The sequence below is a fragment of the Echinops telfairi genome, unplaced genomic scaffold (genome assembly GCF_000313985.2).
Source record: "Echinops telfairi isolate 266 unplaced genomic scaffold, ASM31398v2 ScPeMD7_3;HRSCAF=10, whole genome shotgun sequence".
NCBI lineage: Eukaryota > Metazoa > Chordata > Mammalia > Afrosoricida > Tenrecidae > Echinops > Echinops telfairi.
In genome coordinates, this window is record NW_022103899.1 from 21,336,882 (window position 1) to 21,357,093 (window position 20,212).

Sequence of the window (20,212 nt, forward strand, 5' to 3'; positions counted from 1 at the left end):
GGGGGGGGGGTGGCGGGGGTGGGGGGGGCTGGTGACAAAACGCAGCTTCAAGACTGCAACTTCCAGCAGAAGCCTTCAAATCCAGTTCTGTCCCCGCACCAAGAGTGTACTATACAAGAGTGTGCTATACTTCTCCTCGATGAAAAGTCATTCATTCAACTGTAAAGGTTTTGGGGGTTTGTTTTGTTCTTAAGGGAGAGCAGGGAAGGTTTACATAATTCAGAGTTGGCCCAAGTGAACCTGGACTTCAGACGAGTTCACGGCCCATGAACGCGGGCGAACAGAAACGCCCACTGACATGGCCCCAAACCCTGTGAGGGACATCATCCTCCTCTTAGGAAGCAGGTACATCGCAGGCCGCTCGCGACCTCCTCTCTGGACTGGCTGAGTTGAGAAAAAGGCGGCCCGGCTCAGAGAGGGCAGCCCTCACTGCCATTATTAACAGGTGAGGCTTCACACAGTCCTGGCCAGACCCCGAGGGCTCACTGTACCCTTTCCCAGTCTCCCAGCCCAGGATATTAACCCATCATTTCCCCCTTCTGGTTAGGGTTGCAGATGGCCGTCTTACCAGTCAGGTCTGTTCTAGTTTTGCTTTGTTGGCCATGATTAAATCGGTGGGAACCACCCTGGTGAAAAGCATTCTACCAAATCTCCTATTGCTGAAATATTTACAGAAATAATCCTGCTGCCCCAGGGCTAGATTATGTATAACCCCTTCTTGCTGCAGCCAGGTTGTGAGACTATTAAACAACATACTCAAATACATCACTCTTAAACCAAGTGGGGAGATTTAAAAAGAGGGATTTTGAGGGTGGAAAAGAACTTATATGAGGGTGATTTAAAAGGTTCATAGAAAAATTCTATTTTCAATTCCATTTTCTGCAAACCTCCAGCAGTACAGTGGAGCTATTTGGTTGGAGTGTACATCAGCAATTACATTTTGGGAATACAATCTCCTAAAAACACTTGAAATTTTACCTCACACACTTTCTCAAGGGTTGGCATCCAAGAGGTGGCAAGGTGGCAATTCTGAAGAACCACCCATGTGCCTTCCTTGATAGCTTTCTCCACCATCTTCATGGCTATGGGCCCTTGACCTTGACCAAGAGACAGAGAGCTGAGCTTGGATCCTCCATATCCCTGTATGTGAAAATGGTCAAGATGTATGGAGACAGCACGGGTCTGGAAGACTCAATATAATGAATGCAGGAAACTGAGCATTAACTATATTACCATAAAATTATCTAGCATCACTCAAAGGTTTCTAAGTGTAATCCAACCGAGTGCCAAGGGAGGGATAAAGTTTTCTCTTTCCATCACCCCTTAGGATGTCAATTATAAACAAAGTGTTAGTGCTATTTTTCATATGTGTTCACATATACACATATATCCACACATAAGTGGGCTTCAAAAAGTTTATAGAAAAATTTACTTAAAAGATAATGGAATTGTTACATTCACTTTTGAAGACTCATGTTACTAGGGGTTGGAATCCACTCAGTGGCAGGTTTGGTGTGGGTTTTTTGGTTTAATAGCAGATAATACCATATGCTTCACGGTACCTGGTCATCAGCAAATTTCAGGAGCGCGGCCATGGGGTCCGCCCCCGGCGAGAGCACGAAGATTAACGGTGCACAGCAGTTACTGTCTCCGAACGCCTTCGCCAAATCGAAAGGCGGTGGCTCAATGAAGATGCGTCCCAATTTGTTGGTTATAAATTCTTGTAACATTGGGATAACCTAGACATGATAATACATTTGAAAGAATTAGTTTAATAAAAATTTTAAAAATTAGTTTCATGAAAATCAGTTAAAATTTTGTTCAACAGTTCAAACACAGTGGGGATTTGAAACAGGACTTTAGCTACTGGAACTAAGGTATTCCTTAGCACTGGCAGAGGGTCAAAGATGCTACAGCTTAGAGGAAGCTTACACTGCAAACTCAAACTCACTTCCATTGAGTTGGTTCTGACTCAGAGTGACCCTACAGAACAGGGTAGAACTTCCCCAGTGGGTTTCTGAGACTGTAAAGCTTTATGATAGCAAGCCTCATCTTCTCCTGTGGAGTGGCTGGTGGTTTTGAACTGCTGACCTAGCTGTTAGCAGTCTAACACATAACCCACTATATCACTGGCACTCCTTAATGCCTTTTGTGACTGTTTTCGTTAGGTACCCTTGAGTAGGTTGAGACATAGAGACCTTATGTACACCAGAAATGTCTTCTAGATAGGGCAGACGCCTACATTTTTCTTTGTTTTATCCCCTTCCCACTAAAGAAGAAAATCTCGTTCTAATTCTGGTGTCAATAGTCATAAATCTAACTTTTATTATTTCAATAATCCTTTTTAGGTAGAATATAATCTAAGTTGTTTAAATAACAAGAGCTAACTGGGTGATTATTGACACTGGATTTCAAAAGCAAGTTCTTCCTTTTGACGAGTATATGAGACAGAGTGGGGGAGAGCTGAAGTTACAGGAGCGCTGCGGTTTAAAATATATATCGATTGTATCCCCGAAACCAACAACCCCCAAATAGAAATCTTAGTGTAATTTGTGCGACTTTCCCCATAGCATCAAGGGGGGAAATGACATAGCTGGAAGAGAGCGAAGCGCGTCGTGAAAAAGAAATGAGTCATACACCCAAGAAACAGATGAAACTATGGTGCATTTTCCCCTTTGATAACGTACCTGAGTATTTTCTGAGAGTGAATTTGAGGAGAGCAGAACTCCCCCTTGGGGTCTGGGGGAACTGGTGGGAGTGGAAGTTTATTTCTAGTACAACTTGTGCACATCCACTGTCCCGTCTCTCCAATCAAAGCCTAACCCAGTATGTCTGAGTGCTGGCTCCGGATTATCGGGACCCGGTGAAGACCCGAAAAGTGAGGAAGGTGGGTTAAGCAAGCCCTGTATCCCTGTATCTAGCTATCAAATTATGTTAAAGTTTTGACTTCTAACTAGGTAAATCCTCCTTCTGCGAACATTCTTTGTGGCTGCCTGCTTCCCCGTCATCCTGCCGGTTGCCTCATTAAGGGGCTCAATACAACCCTGAAATGTGCTCACGATGAATTTGCTCTTTCAGCACAGTCGCTGAAAGGAAAAGCACCGCAGTGGAGTGAGGCAGGCGTGGGTGGAAGGCGAAGAAGTGAAGAGACACATGTACATTCCTCTTGTCTTATTCTGTTCTCCTGGGTCACTCTTAGTTTTGTTTCTGATTTCTGCTTTGAGACTTTTCCATAAAAATGAACTTGCTAAGTTGTATGCTGAGTAAATTAACTCACAAATTTTTCTGATTTTCACTGTACTTCACAAAGTCAAAGCATTTGTTTGGTATCCGTGTCACATGGGCACAGAAGCCACATAAGAATAATTACAGATGCACCCTGGGAAAGTGAACTGCAAAAGAGCTCCTATAATCAACTAAGATAGCATTTAACCCCTTCAAAATATCTTTGGGCCTTCCTTGCACTGTTATCTATAGAATTTTCTTCTTCGCATATAAGAGGATGAAGCTGAATTAAGTAACCTAGGCTAAGTATGACAAAGTAACAATTTATAAATTATCAAGGGTTCATGAGGAAGGGGGGAGCAGAGAGGCAGGGGTAAAAATGAGGAGCTGATGCCAGGGGCTTAGGTGGAGAGCAAATGTTTTGAGAATGATGAGGGCAATGAATGTACAAATGTGCTTTACACAATTGATGTATGTATGGATTGTGATAAGAGTTCTATGAGCCCCTAATAAAATGATTAAAAAAAAGAAATACTAAATTAACTACATTATAATGACTATTTTAGCATAATACTCTTATAAAAGAGGGCTTCAAAAATCCATGAAAAATTTTAATTTAAAAATAATAGAATTTTTCTACAAAGTTTTTAAAGGCCCCTTGTATATCTGTCCATTTCATATACACTTGCTTGAATGAGATTTGCATTCAAGTTTGATAGACTACAACTAGAAACATACGTGTGAATAGACCTATGAACACATTTCTTTAATCATCTAAATTCAGTTTACCTCCTAAGTAGACTTATTCCCTCTGCTGAACTACTTGAGTCGATCCTCCTACCAGGGCCCCAGCTCACACACCCATGGCTTACTCCAGCCGGAAAACAAATTCCCTTAATAACCAGTTGGTTAAAGACAAGTTCTATTGATAATACCGATTAGTCTCATCAGAAAAGGAGCCCTGGGGGCGTATCCCCAAACTTAGCTTTGGGCTGCAAACCATGAGGTCAGCAATGGAACCCACCTCCAGGCTCTGAGGGAGAAAGATGAGGCTTGCTACTCCGCTGAAGATTTACATCTTGGAAAGCCTCAGGCAGTTTTGCCTTTCCCTAACGTGTAGCTAAGAGTTGGAATCAACTTGTTAGCAGTGAATTGGATTTGATTTGAATCTCATCAGAGAGCCTTCCTCAAAAGGTAAATAAACACAGTAGCTACGTATGGGCTCTGCGGGGCCCTTTAAAAGCAAGGCAGATAGGGTTGGCCCAGACAGTAAGGCTGATCGTTTTGAGTATTCCAAAGCTGTGCTCTTGATAGATTTGCCCCACAGGACTCTAGGACAGTCCATCTTTCCGTGGGCAGAAAGCTTTATCCTTCTCCCATGGATGCTCTGGTGAGCCGGATGGGGCTTTCTACTCCATAGCAAACAGTCCCGGTCTTGCAAACTCACAGGGACCGTTCTACCTGTCCTTTAGGCTTTCTACGCGTCATCACTGACTCAATGGCAGGGAAGTATCACTAAATTATTTGTACCCTCACACAACTTAATGATGAGATCCATACAATAAAACAATATTCTACTTGCTCTCCAGAGATTAACAAACAACTCTATGTCAGGATAGCAACAGAGATCCTAGTTTGAGGGGGCTTCATATATCACAGAACAATTCCATGGATAAAAAGTTAAAAAAAGATAATGGAAGTTTCCACAAGCTGTTTGAAGCCCCCTTTCGTGTACCAGCCTGAGTGAATGGTCAATTTCACCTCAGAAATAAGAATAAAAATGAGACTACAGCATGTGAAGGAAGTCGACTGTGAGAAACCACGGGGACCATGAACATTTGAAAGAAATCACAGGAGAAAGAAAACTACACAATGCAATGTGCTCCATATCTTATTCACTGTATTTTAATAAATATACAAAATTTTTGGAAAATGGCTACCTTAGAAGGAAGTGGGGCCTTGCCACTTCTCACATGATTCATAAGGACATACATCACCAGCTTAACCATGTAGAAAAGAAGAACTGGAATCATTGAACTAATTTCAATGCCCGCCTTTACCTTGTCTGGCCTCAAGCAGCGAATGATAAGCATCCTTTGAAACTCATTTGCTTTTTCTTCCCAACCATCAGGGAAAGGCTCATGGTGTGGTTCCTAAAATATCAGTAGGTAGAGTTCAATGTTATTTGGAAGATTGTTTTTAAAGGCACAGTGTATTTTTCAATGTAATTTATTTGTTGGGAATATATACAGTATGTTTCTACCTGTCCCAGTTAGCGATACAGCCAGTCTTCCCATTGCTAAATCATCCCCACCCTCTTTCTCCGAGTTGTGCCTCCCTGGTTGGCAGAACTCGCTGCTCTCTGCACGGTTTCTATCTCATGGTTTGCATTGCTGTTGTCAGTTTGATCCCCTGGAGACAGATCTTCAAAGCATGTAATGCTCAAGCAGACACGCTTTACTAGTTAAGCTAAACTACGGGTTGGTTTTAAGAAGACACCAAGTGATATCTTTGGTTTAAAGCTTAAAGACGAGTTCAGGGGAGTCATTTCAAGGGATTCAACCATGGCTCAATTTCAAAGTCTGGAGTCTATGAGAGTTTGCAATTCTGTTCAGCATGTTACCATTTGTGATCGGTATTCTTTTCTGGAACCTTTGATGGAACTGTTCAGTAATGGTAGCCAAACACGATCTCGTTCTTCTAGCTCATGGCAAGAGAGACAGTTGTTCACAGAGGCAATTAGTCACATACTCTGTTTCCCCTTTCTGCCATTGCTCAGAGAAGAAACCAATCGCCATGCCCAGGATGGCTGCTTGCAAGTTTCTAAGACCTCAGGCACTATGCAATCAACTAGGAGCTAGAAACACTAGTCATTATTAGGCCAATTAATTGGTAGGTCCTATAAAACCACGACCTTAAACCTCCAAACCAAGAAACACATGCCATGAGGTTTTCTGTTGTTCAGAAGCAGCCCCAAGCACTTGTTTTTGTCACTGTAAATCCACCTTTCACCCAAGGCTGCCAATTCAAGTTTTTACAGGTGCACCACTGATTGTTGATCCAAACCCACCATGAAACCTACTGCCATCAAGTCAATCAACGTTTCCAAGATTGTTAATTGTTGTGGCAGCAGATTGTCCCAATTATCTCCCAAGAAGGAGTGGACGGTCAGGTGGAACAATCAACTTTGTGGCTAGAAATTCCACCTGACCGCACCAATAATCACCTTTTACGCCCCTATCTATCCTGACTGATGCGATTTTCTTCCCCATTGAGAGAGTAGCAAAAAGGAATACAACAAATACTATAAATTCCAGAAGGGAAACTGTGAGTATCATGGTAGGTATCAACCATATTATTCTCCAATTAGCAAGATAGTCTCATTAAAATTGTTAAATTATTAACTTTTCTTTCTTCTCAAATGAAAAAAAAAACACTTATTAGCTTACATCCTGCACTCAGGATGTAAGCTAAGTTAAACACTAGCAATTTTGTCCATTTTAATGCATCTGCTGTTATAATTGCCAAAATCAAAATTGACAATACAAAGTGCAGCAGGCACTTCAACAAGAACATTTTTAAGAACCCTGAATTTAAGCTTTATTTTGTTTTATTCTGCATCCCCACACATTTCAAAGAATGTGGAGAGAAGTTCAAGTGGAATTTCTAATTTAGAAAGTGTGGATAATAAATCCAAACGTTTATATTATTTTAACATCACACTGACTATCCAAAGCTTATTTGAATCTTGGTTTTCATAAAGGTTACATTGATTAACATGCTTTTTCTGTATTTGAAAGCTTTTGAATACGAGGGCTAAACACATACCAAGCTATCATATACTTTTTTCCATCCATCCTTTAGGTGCAAAAACTCCCTACGAATGGTTTTGAAGGCAGGTAAATCATCCAGTCGACAGATTTCATCCCAGGATTTTTGAGGAAGCCATGTGCAAGGGTTGGTGTGAGGGTTATCCAGTCCGATTCCCCCGGTGAGCAGAAATCGCCACTCGGCTTTATTAATCTTTGGGAATAATGCAGCAAGACGCGTCAGGGATTAGGAAGACAGAGAGGTGGTCTATTCAACTTTTTCAAGAATTACACGAACAAAGCCTTCACCCTTTCAGAATTCACCCAGGCATCACCATGTGAAACCAATCAATAGTCATCACATTATGAATTTCTTTTTAAAAATTCCTACATTTTAAATGAATATGTTAAAATAAAACAAAAATGTATAAAAGATACCTTTGAATCCAAGTGGCTAGATGGGACTAACTTGCACAAAACAAGATCTCCGTGGACACCACCGATACACGTCTATTTAGTTAAGTAAGTTTAGATGCACCCTCGTATGAAACGCTAATAGAAGTGACTGGCTTTGAACTAAAACATCAAGGTTGAAGTACTATTAGCATTAAGAACTCCGTGCTTAGCTTACTTTGGCTTCAATTTCTGATTTGGGAGTTAGCTTCCTGAAATGAAAATTTGCATCTTTCGCCTCTGTGAGTTTCAAAAGCCAGTTGTGCTCTGTTGTCTTCCCCATAATAACACTTCAACTACTTTGAACCCCTGGGAATCGGTAAATCAGCATCAGTATCATGATTATGTTTTCCCTACACAGGAAACCCACACTGACCGCATGATCATGTATGAGCAGATTGACGGTCAGACAGAAAGAAAACAGCAGTTTATCCTTCTCAAACAGCGACCGGCAGACGTTGACGTAGAGGGAGTACGTAAAATGATCCTTGAGAATTTGAAGCCTGAGGGTCAATAGAAATAACCATGGATAAGTAAAAACACACGATACTTTAAGGAAAACCCCCGTGAGAAACTATCACAAACTACTGACATAGATGCTTCTCTACTAAACGTTCTGGTCAATAACCCTCCACACAATCAAGGCTGGTCGTTAACTGGATGCACCAATTTGAGAGCTATGTACCACAGAAACACTTGAGAAGAATTGTATTTTACTGTTGACTGACTTAAAAAGCACCACACACACACACACACACACACACACTCTCTCTCTCTCTCTCTCCACTTTCCTTTTGAGAAAAACAATCCACATATGTTGTATTGGTTTGTTGCAGTAACAGACCTATGAACTACAAAGTGTTTCCTTGGAGCTAAAATATTTTCCATTAACAACTCCTTCATTAAATTAGCATTAAGTTGGTACTGTGATACACGGCTTATAAATCTATACAAGCCTAACAAATCACAAAATTGGAAGAACTACATCTTTCACTACCACATAGGTGAAAAAGGGGCATGTGAATGATGACAGCAGCATTTCTGCTTCACAAATTTCCAGTAACTGCTAGCCCATGTGATCAGTATTCATAGTAATATTTAATCAATGAATACAACACTTTAAGCATTTTCACATAATTATTTCATTAAAAACATATATTATCCTTGAAATCACCCTTCAAAATATTTTTTATTTTCTAGCGTATAATAGTTATGATAGAAATGAACCTTTGGCTAAAACCATTTTTAGAGAGTTTACTATTGGCATGAATTAATAGCCCAAACTTTCTAAGCAGGTTAATTTATCTGAAGGAAAATCAAAACCCATAGTCGATTATAATTGAGCAAATTATGTTGGCGTTTCTTAACCAGGGGGAAAAATCCACCTGTGCAATCAGATATTGGCTCTCTGAACACTGACAGATTATGCAATAATCTTCCTAGCTTTATTTTTTCTCCTCATGTCTTCACTCTTTGCTATTTCCTTATCTATTTTATTCCCTGGCAGCATTGCCAGTGAGGGAATTATAATAAATTGATGTTGGAAATTCTGAAACAGGGCTTGGTAGAGACGGCCTTGGAATTAGTTACTGAAACATACTTGAATTCTTTGCAGATTTAAGATAATCGTACAATTTCCTATTTCCTTTGTCATGCTAATAGGCAGTCTTTTCAGCCTTGGCATTTAATTTGCTTTAACCCAATAGTACAATTAATACGGGCTAACTCATATTTGGTCTTTGTAGATTAAAATAAGTTTCTGCACTTTAAGGTAAATAGACTCATGTAAATGAAAAGCTTGAAGGGAAGATTATAAGGGTCAATCATATTAGACATTCAAGTTCAATCTCATTAAACTATGATTAAACTGTGCTATAAGTATGGTGAGTAAGATACGATAGTTTAATAATCTTTTACAGTGGAAAAGAAGGTGAACATTATCATCTTCAATGCTGACAACCGATGCAGAGGTATGAGATCATTCATCTTCTACGGATGAAGTTGTACATTTAAATAACCTCCCAGGAGAAAACTTTATATCAGGAATCTGGGAGAAGTGGGCACTTTTTGTCCTAGTTCTGGTTTCTAGCCTAAAGAGATGTGGACATGTATATTTATCGCAACAGTATTTATAGTAGCAATAGCTAGAGATGATTTAGATCTTATAATGAGAAAATGATCGTATATTCTTGGGATGGCATATTGTGTAGGTACTAAAAACTATGTTTCAGAAGGTTACTTTGTTGAATGGAAAGTGATCTTGGTGGAAAATAAAGGAAAATGAAATAAATTTCGGTGTTTGTCGATGTATATATTTACATGCACATACTATGTATATATGTCAACAGAGCTCAGTTTTGTCCTTTAACAAAGATATATCTAGTTAGATTTTTGCTTATGTGTTCATTTGCTACTTTATTTATTTATCAATTTTGCCAAAGTCCTGATGCAGTAAAAAAAATGTATAACAAACACATGCTATTAATGATTATCATTATTTTATAGCACACCTATCATATTGTGCTATATGTTTGGTATCATGCTAGACAACTATTATTACTATAAATAATTTTAAAAACCCCACAGAAGATCAGCAAAATTTAAATGTATTTCTTTTTTCAGAAGATCAGCAAGATTTAAACATACTTATGTCTTAGAATCAAAGGAAACAAGAGACAAGTTTACCAATATTAAGGTCGCAAAACAATTTAATAGGCTGGTGTTAATAGTCCCATGCGTTCTCTCTTAGCTACCCTCACAGTCCAGTGTTTATCGGTGATGGGCAGATCAACAAAGGCCTCTGCTGAGAACTCCTTTTCGCTCTAATTTCTGATGTGGCACTTAGCTTACTTAAATGAAAATTCTTATTTTACTAAATAAAGTTGACTGGCCAAAAGATTCTCTCTTGACACGGTTTCTGTGGAACGCTGTTTGTTAGGAGTTACCAAAACATAACATTTGCATCGCCTAGAACTCTCAATTCTATTCCAGGACATACAGCTATCCGAAATGTATATGCATATCTTTGCCAAAAACCATACACACGGTGCTCAAGGCTGCATGAACTTGAAACTATGCAAATGTCCTCAACAGTAGACTGTACGAGTGTGGAATGCGCCCACCCTGGAATAGCAACCAGCAGGGAGCGGGCACTAACCACTGCCCTGTACCCAACCAATCTGAAGGAATTTCGCCAGCGTCACACCCACCGAGTGCGAGAAGCTGGGAACAAAACACATCCTGTGTGATTCCGTTTATATGAAGTTCTGAAAGAGACACACTCAATCTCTGGTGGCCTCAGTCAGGACCGTGGCTGCCCTGGGGCCGGACTGGAAACGGGAATGAATGAGCCTTCTGAGCTGTTGTTAAGGCTCTGCCAGTTACACAGGTGTGCTCATTTAGTACAGTGCATTGAACAAATAACACCGGTCTCTGCACATTTCTGCATATTAATACTTTAATAAATGCTTAGTACTCCCCAATACATACTTTCTTGGATCCCTCCAACCACCTTAACACTAAACTATGCTTTTAAGTTATTTATAAATTAAAGGAGTCCACTAAGAGGGAAATGCCACATTTTGTTTCAAGTGCATACAATTCTCACATCTGAGTGAAAGTGGATTTGACTTCCTTTCTATCACAAGGGTCAGTCAGGAAGACAAAGACGCCGCATATCAGATGAGTCCTAGTTTGAAGTAACAAGAGCTGTAAAGAAAAAGACCTGGTATAGATAGGAACTGGAAATATAGGGAATGCAGGATGGATGAGCCCTTCAGGACCAGTGGTGTGAGTGGCGAAACAGGGAGGGTAGAGGGAGAGTGGGTAGAAAAGAGGGAACCGATTACAAGGAACTGTGTGTGACCTCCTCCCTGGGGGACGGACAACCGAAAAGTGGGTGAAGGGAGAGGTCGGACAGGGCAAGATATGACAAAATAACAATTTATAAATTATCAAGGGCTCATGAGGGAGCGGGGAGCGGGGAGGGAGGGGAAAAATGAGGACCTAATGCCGGGGTTTAAGTGGAGAGGAAATGTTTTGAGAATGATGAGGGCAATGAATGTACAAATGTGCTTTACACAATTGATGTGTGTATGGATTTTGATAAGAGTTGTATGAGTCCCTAATAAAATGATTTAAAAAAAAAAAAGACCACTGCTTATTCTGAAAGCAGAGAGGTGTTCTGCCATTTTAAACTTGAAAGTGAATTTGTCTTTGAGTGGCAGAGCAGAGGACTTTTCTTCTCTGGATACCAGCAACTACCTTGAATTTCATTTTAAATTACTTAAAATGGTAACATTCTGGTGGGAACTGTTTTGACCAAAGCAAATATTATGATCGACAGCTAAAAGAAGGAAATCATTTACAAGGTGGCTAAAATGTAATTAGTACTGTACAAAATTCTAGGAATAAGAATAATAAAACACAACACAATGAAATGAAATCCTTGCCCTTGGAGAACTCAGAATCTAGTGTGATAAACCAGACATGCGTGTTCAATGAACTAACCTATGATCAAATGCCTGTCAACTTTCTATGAAACATCACTAGACCTTGTTGTCTTTGCTTCAGTAACCCTTCTACACTTGAAACGTTCAGGAAGGAGGAGGGAATGAGAAAAAAGCTTTTTAAAATAATATAGTAACAAGAAAACAGAAAACTTTACACTGTCATCCTGCACTTCCTTTCCCCCCTATAGATACTTTCTCCTCTCTTTTTAGCCTCCACGGGTGGGAATCTAACGTACTGTCTGTCAAGCAAACAGCTTCAGTGTTACACCTTTATTGTCTCACATCACAAGCCTGAAAAAGAATGAACGACACTAAAGTTTTTTTGCTCAAGCTGGGAATATTTAAAATTTCTGACCTCTGCCATGACAAGTGAACAGATTCCATTCAGATGTCAATGACGCTAACATCTTTGATTTCTAAAAATATACTTTCTAAGGTGAGTGATACCTTCATTTACAGGTACCAACAGTCAAGAAATGGAAACATCTAGCTTGATATTTATCATAAAGTTATAAAGGGCACAGACTGCAAGGAGTTACTTTCTTCGTTCATTTTAGACATTGAGATAAAAAATGTTTAATACCAAACTAGGAAAGTTATCTCACGAATTAAAAATCAAATGCAAACTTTATTCTCTAGTAAACATGCTATAATACACAGTTATAATTCTATTCCTTATCATAACAATCAACAATCAAATAAAGTGTTTTACTTAAGTAATTATAACACAAAAAAGAAGCTCTCTATGTGCATATCGAAATACGAATCTTAACTTTGGGAATGAAAGCTCACAGAAGGTGAAACTCACATTGTTTGTATTAATTGTTCCTTCCATACCTTCAGTTACTGGTACATTTGTACAAATGAGGACACTGATGTAAATATTTAGTTTTTCTGGAGTTGCATAATAACCCTATTATCTCCGTAAACAATTTGCTGGCAGGCGAAACCTGGCCGCATCTGTTCAATTTCTAACCTTCTAATTCATTTCTGGTACGATGATTAATCAACTTCATTTTAGCTCAGTGGCCGTGATGTTTGCCCCCTTCTGAGACAATAGTGAAGCCCGCCAATTACACCCTGATGGTCATGCATTCATGAGTAATGAGCCTGTATTTCTCTTACATACCTTTTTGATAGGATTTCTGATTTCTCGGAATTTTCAATAGACAGGATGAAAAGGTTAATGAACCAGGTCAGGGAGTACTGGTACATGGGCTCGATGCTAGCCAAATCCGCGATGGAGAAAAACAGGATGGTGGAGTGGGTGGCGATGGGGTGATAGCCCAGGCGGGTGGCATCAATCTTTTTCTCTGTCTCTTCGGCTACTTCCTGCTTCTGCGAAATCTCATCAGCCAAAGCCTTGGAGGAAGATAATATCTTGATGGCAGTCTCATCTTCCAATATGTTGCCTTCTGAAGACGAAAGGACTTCTAAAATCTTGTCTTCTATTTCCTTTAGCTGCCTGAAATAAACCACAATTTTCTCAGAAGCAAAAGGGGTTGTGGAAAACTGCTTCACGTACACATTCTTATAAGAAACAAAGAGCCTGCAAATCCAAAGGAACGCATCTCTTTGTGGACAGATATCTATAATGATGACGGTGGGTAATTAATTCTTCATCTGCAAAATGTCACCAAGACCATCCTTTCTGCTCCCGTTCTCTCCCTAATGATCATTTAGGGGTGACTGGAGAGAAATATGATAAGCCAGTCTAGTCTGCCATCAAGTATATTATCCTGGAGTGAACCCCAAAAAGTATCACCCCCTTTACTTTCTGAAATGTTGCATGATTTACCGAGCCTTAGCCTATCCATGGTACAGATGTCATGGGGGGATAGTGGAATGCAGTGCTGTCATTCCGGAGGAGCTCTGGTGGCACTGGCCATTAAGTAACTTGCAAGGTTGGCCGTTCAAACCCACAAGGTGCTCCACGGGAGAAAGGCGAGACTATGTGCTCCCAAGATTTACAGCTGTGGAACCCTCTACAGGGCTGTGGTGCATTAAAACAGACTCATTGGGCAGTCAATGAAAACAGATGACCGCGGTTAGAAAACGAATGCTAAACTCTTGTGTTACCACTCTGTTGAATCGATGAAAATGCACCACTGTGACTTTGGCAGATCTTTTAATTCTTGCGGTGGCTGAGAACTCCACATCAAAATACGGACTATAATGAATGCAAAGTCACCGCCACCGAGTCAACCTCCATGACCACACAGGCATCCCACCATGCACCTGTAGAATCTACCAACAGAGATCTTTAAAGTGGACTTCAATGTTCATGCTAATAATCTTGAAACAAGGAAGCGCCATTCTGTGTTTTATAACACTTAGAACCTTTTGTTTTCTGCTCCTTGTAATATCAAAGCTTGCTTTTCTTCTTCAAGGTCTGGCCTTTCTCTTGCCACCACAATTCCCAGAAGCTGATCTTGCATGCCCTCAGAAGTGATCATGAAGTTCAACAGTGTGACCTATATTGGAAAAAAATAGACACACATAGATAAATCATATTACTATTCCCATCAGCACACATACGCACACACACATATATATGTGTGTGTGTGTGTGTGTGTATATATATATATACATATTGCTATTCCCATCGGCAAAGTCTCTGCTTATTTGTGTCAAGTTCTAACTCTAAAACAGACAAATCAGCATGTGTAGGAAAAGTGGGCTATTCATGGACAAAGTAGTTGCAACAATGGGCACAAACAAAGAGACAGTTTGCAAGGATGGCTCAGGACCAGGCAGCGCTTCAAAGTGTGCTTAAGGTTGCTGCAAGTCAGAAGCAACCTGGCTGAACCTAACAAAAACACTAGCAACAACGATAATATGCGGGCAACGGTGGTTCTACCGTGGTAGGATTCTTGCCTTCCATGTAGGAGACCAGGATGCAGCCCCTACCTGCTTGTCAATAGAGAGGCATCTCAGTGGAGCTTTCAGACTAAAACTAGATAAAAAGGCCTGGTGACCCACTCCTCAAAACATCAGGCAACGAACCCCCCGGACAATAGAGCTCCAATCTTGATGTCCCTGGTTGCCAGGAGACAAGGCTAACTCAATGGCAGCTCACAACAACAATGCGATGGAATATACAGGAAAGTACAAAGATTGGATTAACAGCCCCCAGAGTCTAGGAAACACCATGGGGCAGTTCTATCCTGTCCCGGAGGATCCCTGTGAGGTGATTCGACCTGATGGTACCCTACAAGAGAAATATTGCAACAATAAGATTTCTCAGAGACTGAAATGTAATACTTTAAAGTTTTTCACTTGGTGATCAATTTGTTCTTTTTGCAAACTGATCAAATTTCTGACAACTCTTCAAAGCGAGAATTGATTTGAGTCAGATTGGTAGGTCTCCTTCCTAGTCTCCTGGATTAGTTGATTTCCATTTTGAGAATCATAGCTTGTCAAAAGGAAAGGGATTTTTACAAAGTGAGATAAGAGAGACAAGAACACCCTGTAATTACTTGTCTTGAGTAATGTGCTTTTGCAATAAGATAATCAACCACCATTGTAAAGGAAAGAATTTACATTTCAATGGTGTCTATCAAGATGCTACCTGCTAACAGGTCCCTGCCCCCCTCTGATTTATAGCTCCCTAACTCTTGGTAAACATCCTTGAATCCACTGCCCTAGAGCCGATTCTGACTCCTAGTGACCCCATGGGACAGGGTAGAACTGCCCTTGTTGGTTCCTGAGGCTGTCAATCTTTAAAGGAGTAGAAAGTAGAAAGTCTCTTCTCCCTCTAAGGGACTGATGGGTTTGAACAGCCAACCTTGAGGATAGTAGCTGCTGCAGCGGCAGCAATGCTTAATCGCACAGCACTACCAGGGCTCCCTGGTCAACGTGCTATGATCTCTCTTTTGAAAAAGCAAACAACAAGCAAATCAGTCCTTTCATCTCACCATTCCTTCAAGCTCTGGCACTCTCTTTAGTGTTACACATACAGACGTCATGAGATGTGTATCGGTAATTTCTACCTCCGTCTCAGTTCATTATTCAGTCCTTGGCAATCTGTCCCTCCTTGCACCTCCCACACAGCAATAAATGACAGAAATGTTCTTCCTCTGGTCACCAATATACCTAGCAGTTAATAAGCACACTTGACCTTGGCTGAAGGAGCTCTGGTGGTCTAGGTGGTTATATATTGTGCTGCTAACCGCAGTTAGGTCAGCGGTGAAAACCCACTCTGTCTTTGCTAGACAAAGATGAGACTGTTTGCTCTTTGAAAGATATACCTATAACCTCCTCCCAAGGGGATGGACAACAGAAAGGCGGGTGAAGGGAGACATCCGTCAGTGTAAGACATGAAAAAAACATTTATAAATTATCATGGGTTCATGAGGGAGGGAGGGGGGAAAATGAGAAGCTGATACCAGGGGCTCAAGTAGGGAGAAAATGTTTTGAAAATGATGATGGCAACAAATGTACAAATGTGCTTGACACAATGGGTGGATGTCTGGATTGTGATAAGAGTTGTATGAGCTCCCAATAAAATGATTTTTAAAAATAAGAGATTTAAAAAGAAGATATACTTTCTGAGTCCCTAAGGAGCAATTCTACCCCATCCTAGAGGATCTCGATGAATTGGAATCAACTCGATGGCAGTGACTTGGGTTTTGTGGGATGTGACCCTTAGCTGAAGTCTTCCTTCCCTCAAGTTATGTCCTCTGTTTATATACGGACACCATTCTCTCCACTTTCCTGTGACACGCCCCCCCCCAACCCACCACTTTGTTGATTTTGCACTTGATCTGCCCTCATGTCTTCTTAAGGTCTGCCCCTGTGTCGGGAGCATCGTTTTCCCAACAGTTAACACACCTTTCACTGAGTGGAACTGCACTCACGGTGGATTCCCATGGACATCTGGCACCTCAGACACCGGCTCTGCTTGGGGTGGATCTCCCCCAGCTCAGCGCCTTTCAATGTGCAGATGTGGGGTCACCTTCTCTTGGACACAATTCTAGTCCACGTGCTACATCCCTCTTCCCACTCTGGTTGCTTCCTTCGTACGAGTCCTAACTCCTTTGCAACACGCAACATCGTGTGTGTCATCATGAGTTTACTTCTCTTTCTCTTAGACTAGAGTATACATAATTCTATCAAAGGGGTTCTCTCTTAGTTGACCTCATGGCTCCATGCCTGGCACCAAGCAGATTCTCCCTACAAGCCATACAATATAAGCAACCCCTGTTCATGAAATTGGTTTCTGCTATTTCTGTTTCCTTAAATCCTAGGCCTTTGATGATTATTCAACAAGACCCCCCATATCTCTGTTATACGGTAAAATGAGATAGTGTGGATTTCTTCCTTAGGAATCTTAGTTCAGTTTGGGAAACAGACGCGAACCTAACACTCAGTCAGATAAGGACTGTGGTAGTTCAGTGACAAACATCAGATGTCATAGGAGTGCAGATGGTGGCATCTAACCCAGGCCAAGAGATCAAGGAGGACTTCTCAGACAAAGAGCCCCGAGCTGCACTTCACAGGCAACGGGCCATTAGTCTTGAGAAAGGCGGCAGCAAACTGAACAGAAGTCACTGCCATAGAGACCCTACAGGACAGCACAGAGTGGCCCACAGGGTCTTCGAGACTATGAGTCTTACAAAAGCAGAGTGCTACTAGTACGCATTCATTCTAGGCCAGGAGTTCGCAACGCTGGCTGAATATCAGCATCACCTGTGGAGTTTCAAAAGTACTGAGTTCTGTACCTCATCCTCAGAGACCCTGCGATAAGTCTTCTGGAGTGGGTTGTGGCCACTAAGGTTTTTGAACACTCCCCTGCTCGTCCAGGAAACAACCCTGGCAAAGGGCAGCAGCGCGTAAGGGAGAGCAAAGCACCACAGAGGAACAAGGGCAACTCACGATCCCATCATTGGAACCCATACCAAGTGGACTCCTCAGAGTCTGTGGGTTGTTGAACACTTGCTGTCACCCATATCTGAGCTTCACCTCATCAGTGTGAGTACATCACTTGTGAAAGCATTACCAGCATTGTCAGCAACTTCTAGAAACATTGAGAGGTGACTCTAGTCCAGTTTTCAGCCTTTCTCTCGCAAAGAGAAATTCCTAAAGAGGAAGTATTTACACTCATCTAAGACAGGACTCTCTAGGTTAAAGACACTTTGACCTTAGATTGTTTTTCATATTCTATAGTACAATTTAACTGGACTGGAGCAGTTAAAGGATTGTCACTTTTGGTCTACATTAATCTGCTGATTATTATTATTGCCTGTTTAAATTAGAACTTTAAAGCCAGCAGAGCCAGTTGAAAACAACAACAACAACAAAGGCATCTAGCAAACGACTACACATGCATTAAAATTAGCCCCAGCACAGCACACAAGCTTATGACAAGAGTGCCCCTCTTTGTTCTACTACTTATTTCCCCCAAATTCTGCTAGTCTACGGAGCACCTTCTGTGGATTAAAATCAGCATGAGACAAAGAAGCTCAGGGGCAGAGTTCATCTTAAACCCCACATGCCCCCAACTCCACCTTGCACCCCTGCTTTTGTGCTGCGTACAGAGAGGTGACCTGCTCTCCTTCTTAAGGATGGCCACTATTTCCCCAGCCATGGGAAGATTTAAAAATGGGAGCAGGGCCCATTTATTTTCTTTCCCTTTGGTGGTTTCACCTGGTTTATACATGACCTGCCCTGCTAAGGCTCAAAGGTTTCTATTCTTCCAATCGGAAAATAGACAACGCAGTTCCTAATATTGCTGTTTGCTTTGGCTTTTGACCCATGGACTTCTCGTGCTGGCTGTGGGGTACCGAGAGTCCGCTGCCAAGGCGTCAGTCCCATCTCGCAGTCACCCTCTGGAGCGCAGCGGGGCTGCACCTGTGGGTGCTCCAGGCCGCTCCTCTTCACACCAGCACACAGCCTCCTCTTTCTCTCGCAGAGCTGCCGGGGCTGGCGAACTAATGTTTCAATTAGCAGCCTGCTGCCTAAACCACTAGGCCAGCGGTTCTCAACCTGTGGGTCGCAAGCCCTTTGGGGGTCAAACAACCCTTTCACAGGGGTCACCCGATTCATAACAGACGCAAAATTACAATTACGAAGTAGCAACGAAGATAATTTTATGGTAGAAAAATGAAAGGGTCGAGGCATTAGGAAGGTTGAGATCCACTGCCCGCCATCAGGCTCCTTGACTGCGGGGTAAGAAATGCATTTTTCTACTCTTAACGACTACTAGATGCTACCTCTCCTGACAGGTGAAAAGGACATAGATATTAAAGAATTTACATGGTTAGATAATATATGAGACAATGACCATCTTAAGTTTTGAAATTAAGCGATTTGAAAGAACGCGCTCGATGCCTTACGTAACTCTCTGCCGCTCTGGCAATTCCACATGGAAGAACTCTAATAAATGTTTCGAGGGATTTTTCCTGTTGGTGTGAGAAACCAAGCACACAGGTTATGTTGACTTTAATCTAAAGGCCACAGGCACCGAGTCGGCAAAATGCATGTTTTACAGCTTTTACTGCACTGTAGTCAGTGCCAAGAAGGCAGTCATTCATACTCAATTAATGTTGGATCTTTCCAAATCCATTCGCAAATCCAAATGCTCAGAGTAAACATTTAAAAGCACACAAATATGGTTTCACAATTTTATTTCCATTTAGACTCAAAAGGATAATGGTGGTGTGACTCCATCCCTTGGGTGCCTTTGAAAGCAAAAGGTACATAAAAAATCCCAAAAATAGGATCAAGAGGAAGTATTTTAATTTGTAAATGAAAGCAAGTAACTGCCTCACTATGTTTTCTAATCCCTGTTTAATCAATCCCAGCAATTAAAAATAATGAAGCAATAAGACACTCTGGGGACCATAAGGATTTCTGTACTGACTCATACATCACTTTCTTCCGCACAGTTTTATGACTTCTACTATCACCAGTTATTAGTGAACTAAGATTTGTTTATGTGGTGTGTGAAATATTTGCATATTTTACTGAAAAGTAAAAAAGGTTTTCGTGTAATTTATTTTCACATGCTTGGGCTGGGGAACAGCTTTTGGGAGTCTGTCAACTGCGGTTCATCCTCACTTTATTTAAAAGTTAAATAATAATACCACTAGCTAATGCTGATCGCGAACCCTACGTGCTGGCCCTGATTCTAAGCATTGTAGCAGGAGGGAACGTACTGAATCCTCATCTCACCCCACGAGACAGAGCTTTTTGTTATTCCCACATGTATGG

At 41.2% G+C, this 20,212-nt stretch overlaps 1 protein-coding gene across 1 annotated transcript in view; it reads right to left on the bottom strand.

The window, feature by feature from the left end:
• The window catches only part of DNAH7 (dynein axonemal heavy chain 7), a 255,888-nt gene that overhangs the window by 51,350 nt on the left and 184,326 nt on the right, over positions 1-20,212 (bottom strand). Inside the window, exons 50-56 of the mRNA XM_004701731.2 lie at positions 14,339-14,472; positions 13,128-13,463; positions 7,864-7,990; positions 7,054-7,248; positions 5,286-5,378; positions 1,563-1,739; positions 979-1,140 (exon numbers count right to left, since the gene is read on the bottom strand). Coding sequence (XP_004701788.1) covers positions 979-1,140; positions 1,563-1,739; positions 5,286-5,378; positions 7,054-7,248; positions 7,864-7,990; positions 13,128-13,463; positions 14,339-14,472 — 1,224 coding nt within the window. The remainder of the gene's footprint in view (positions 1-978; positions 1,141-1,562; positions 1,740-5,285; positions 5,379-7,053; positions 7,249-7,863; positions 7,991-13,127; positions 13,464-14,338; positions 14,473-20,212) is intronic.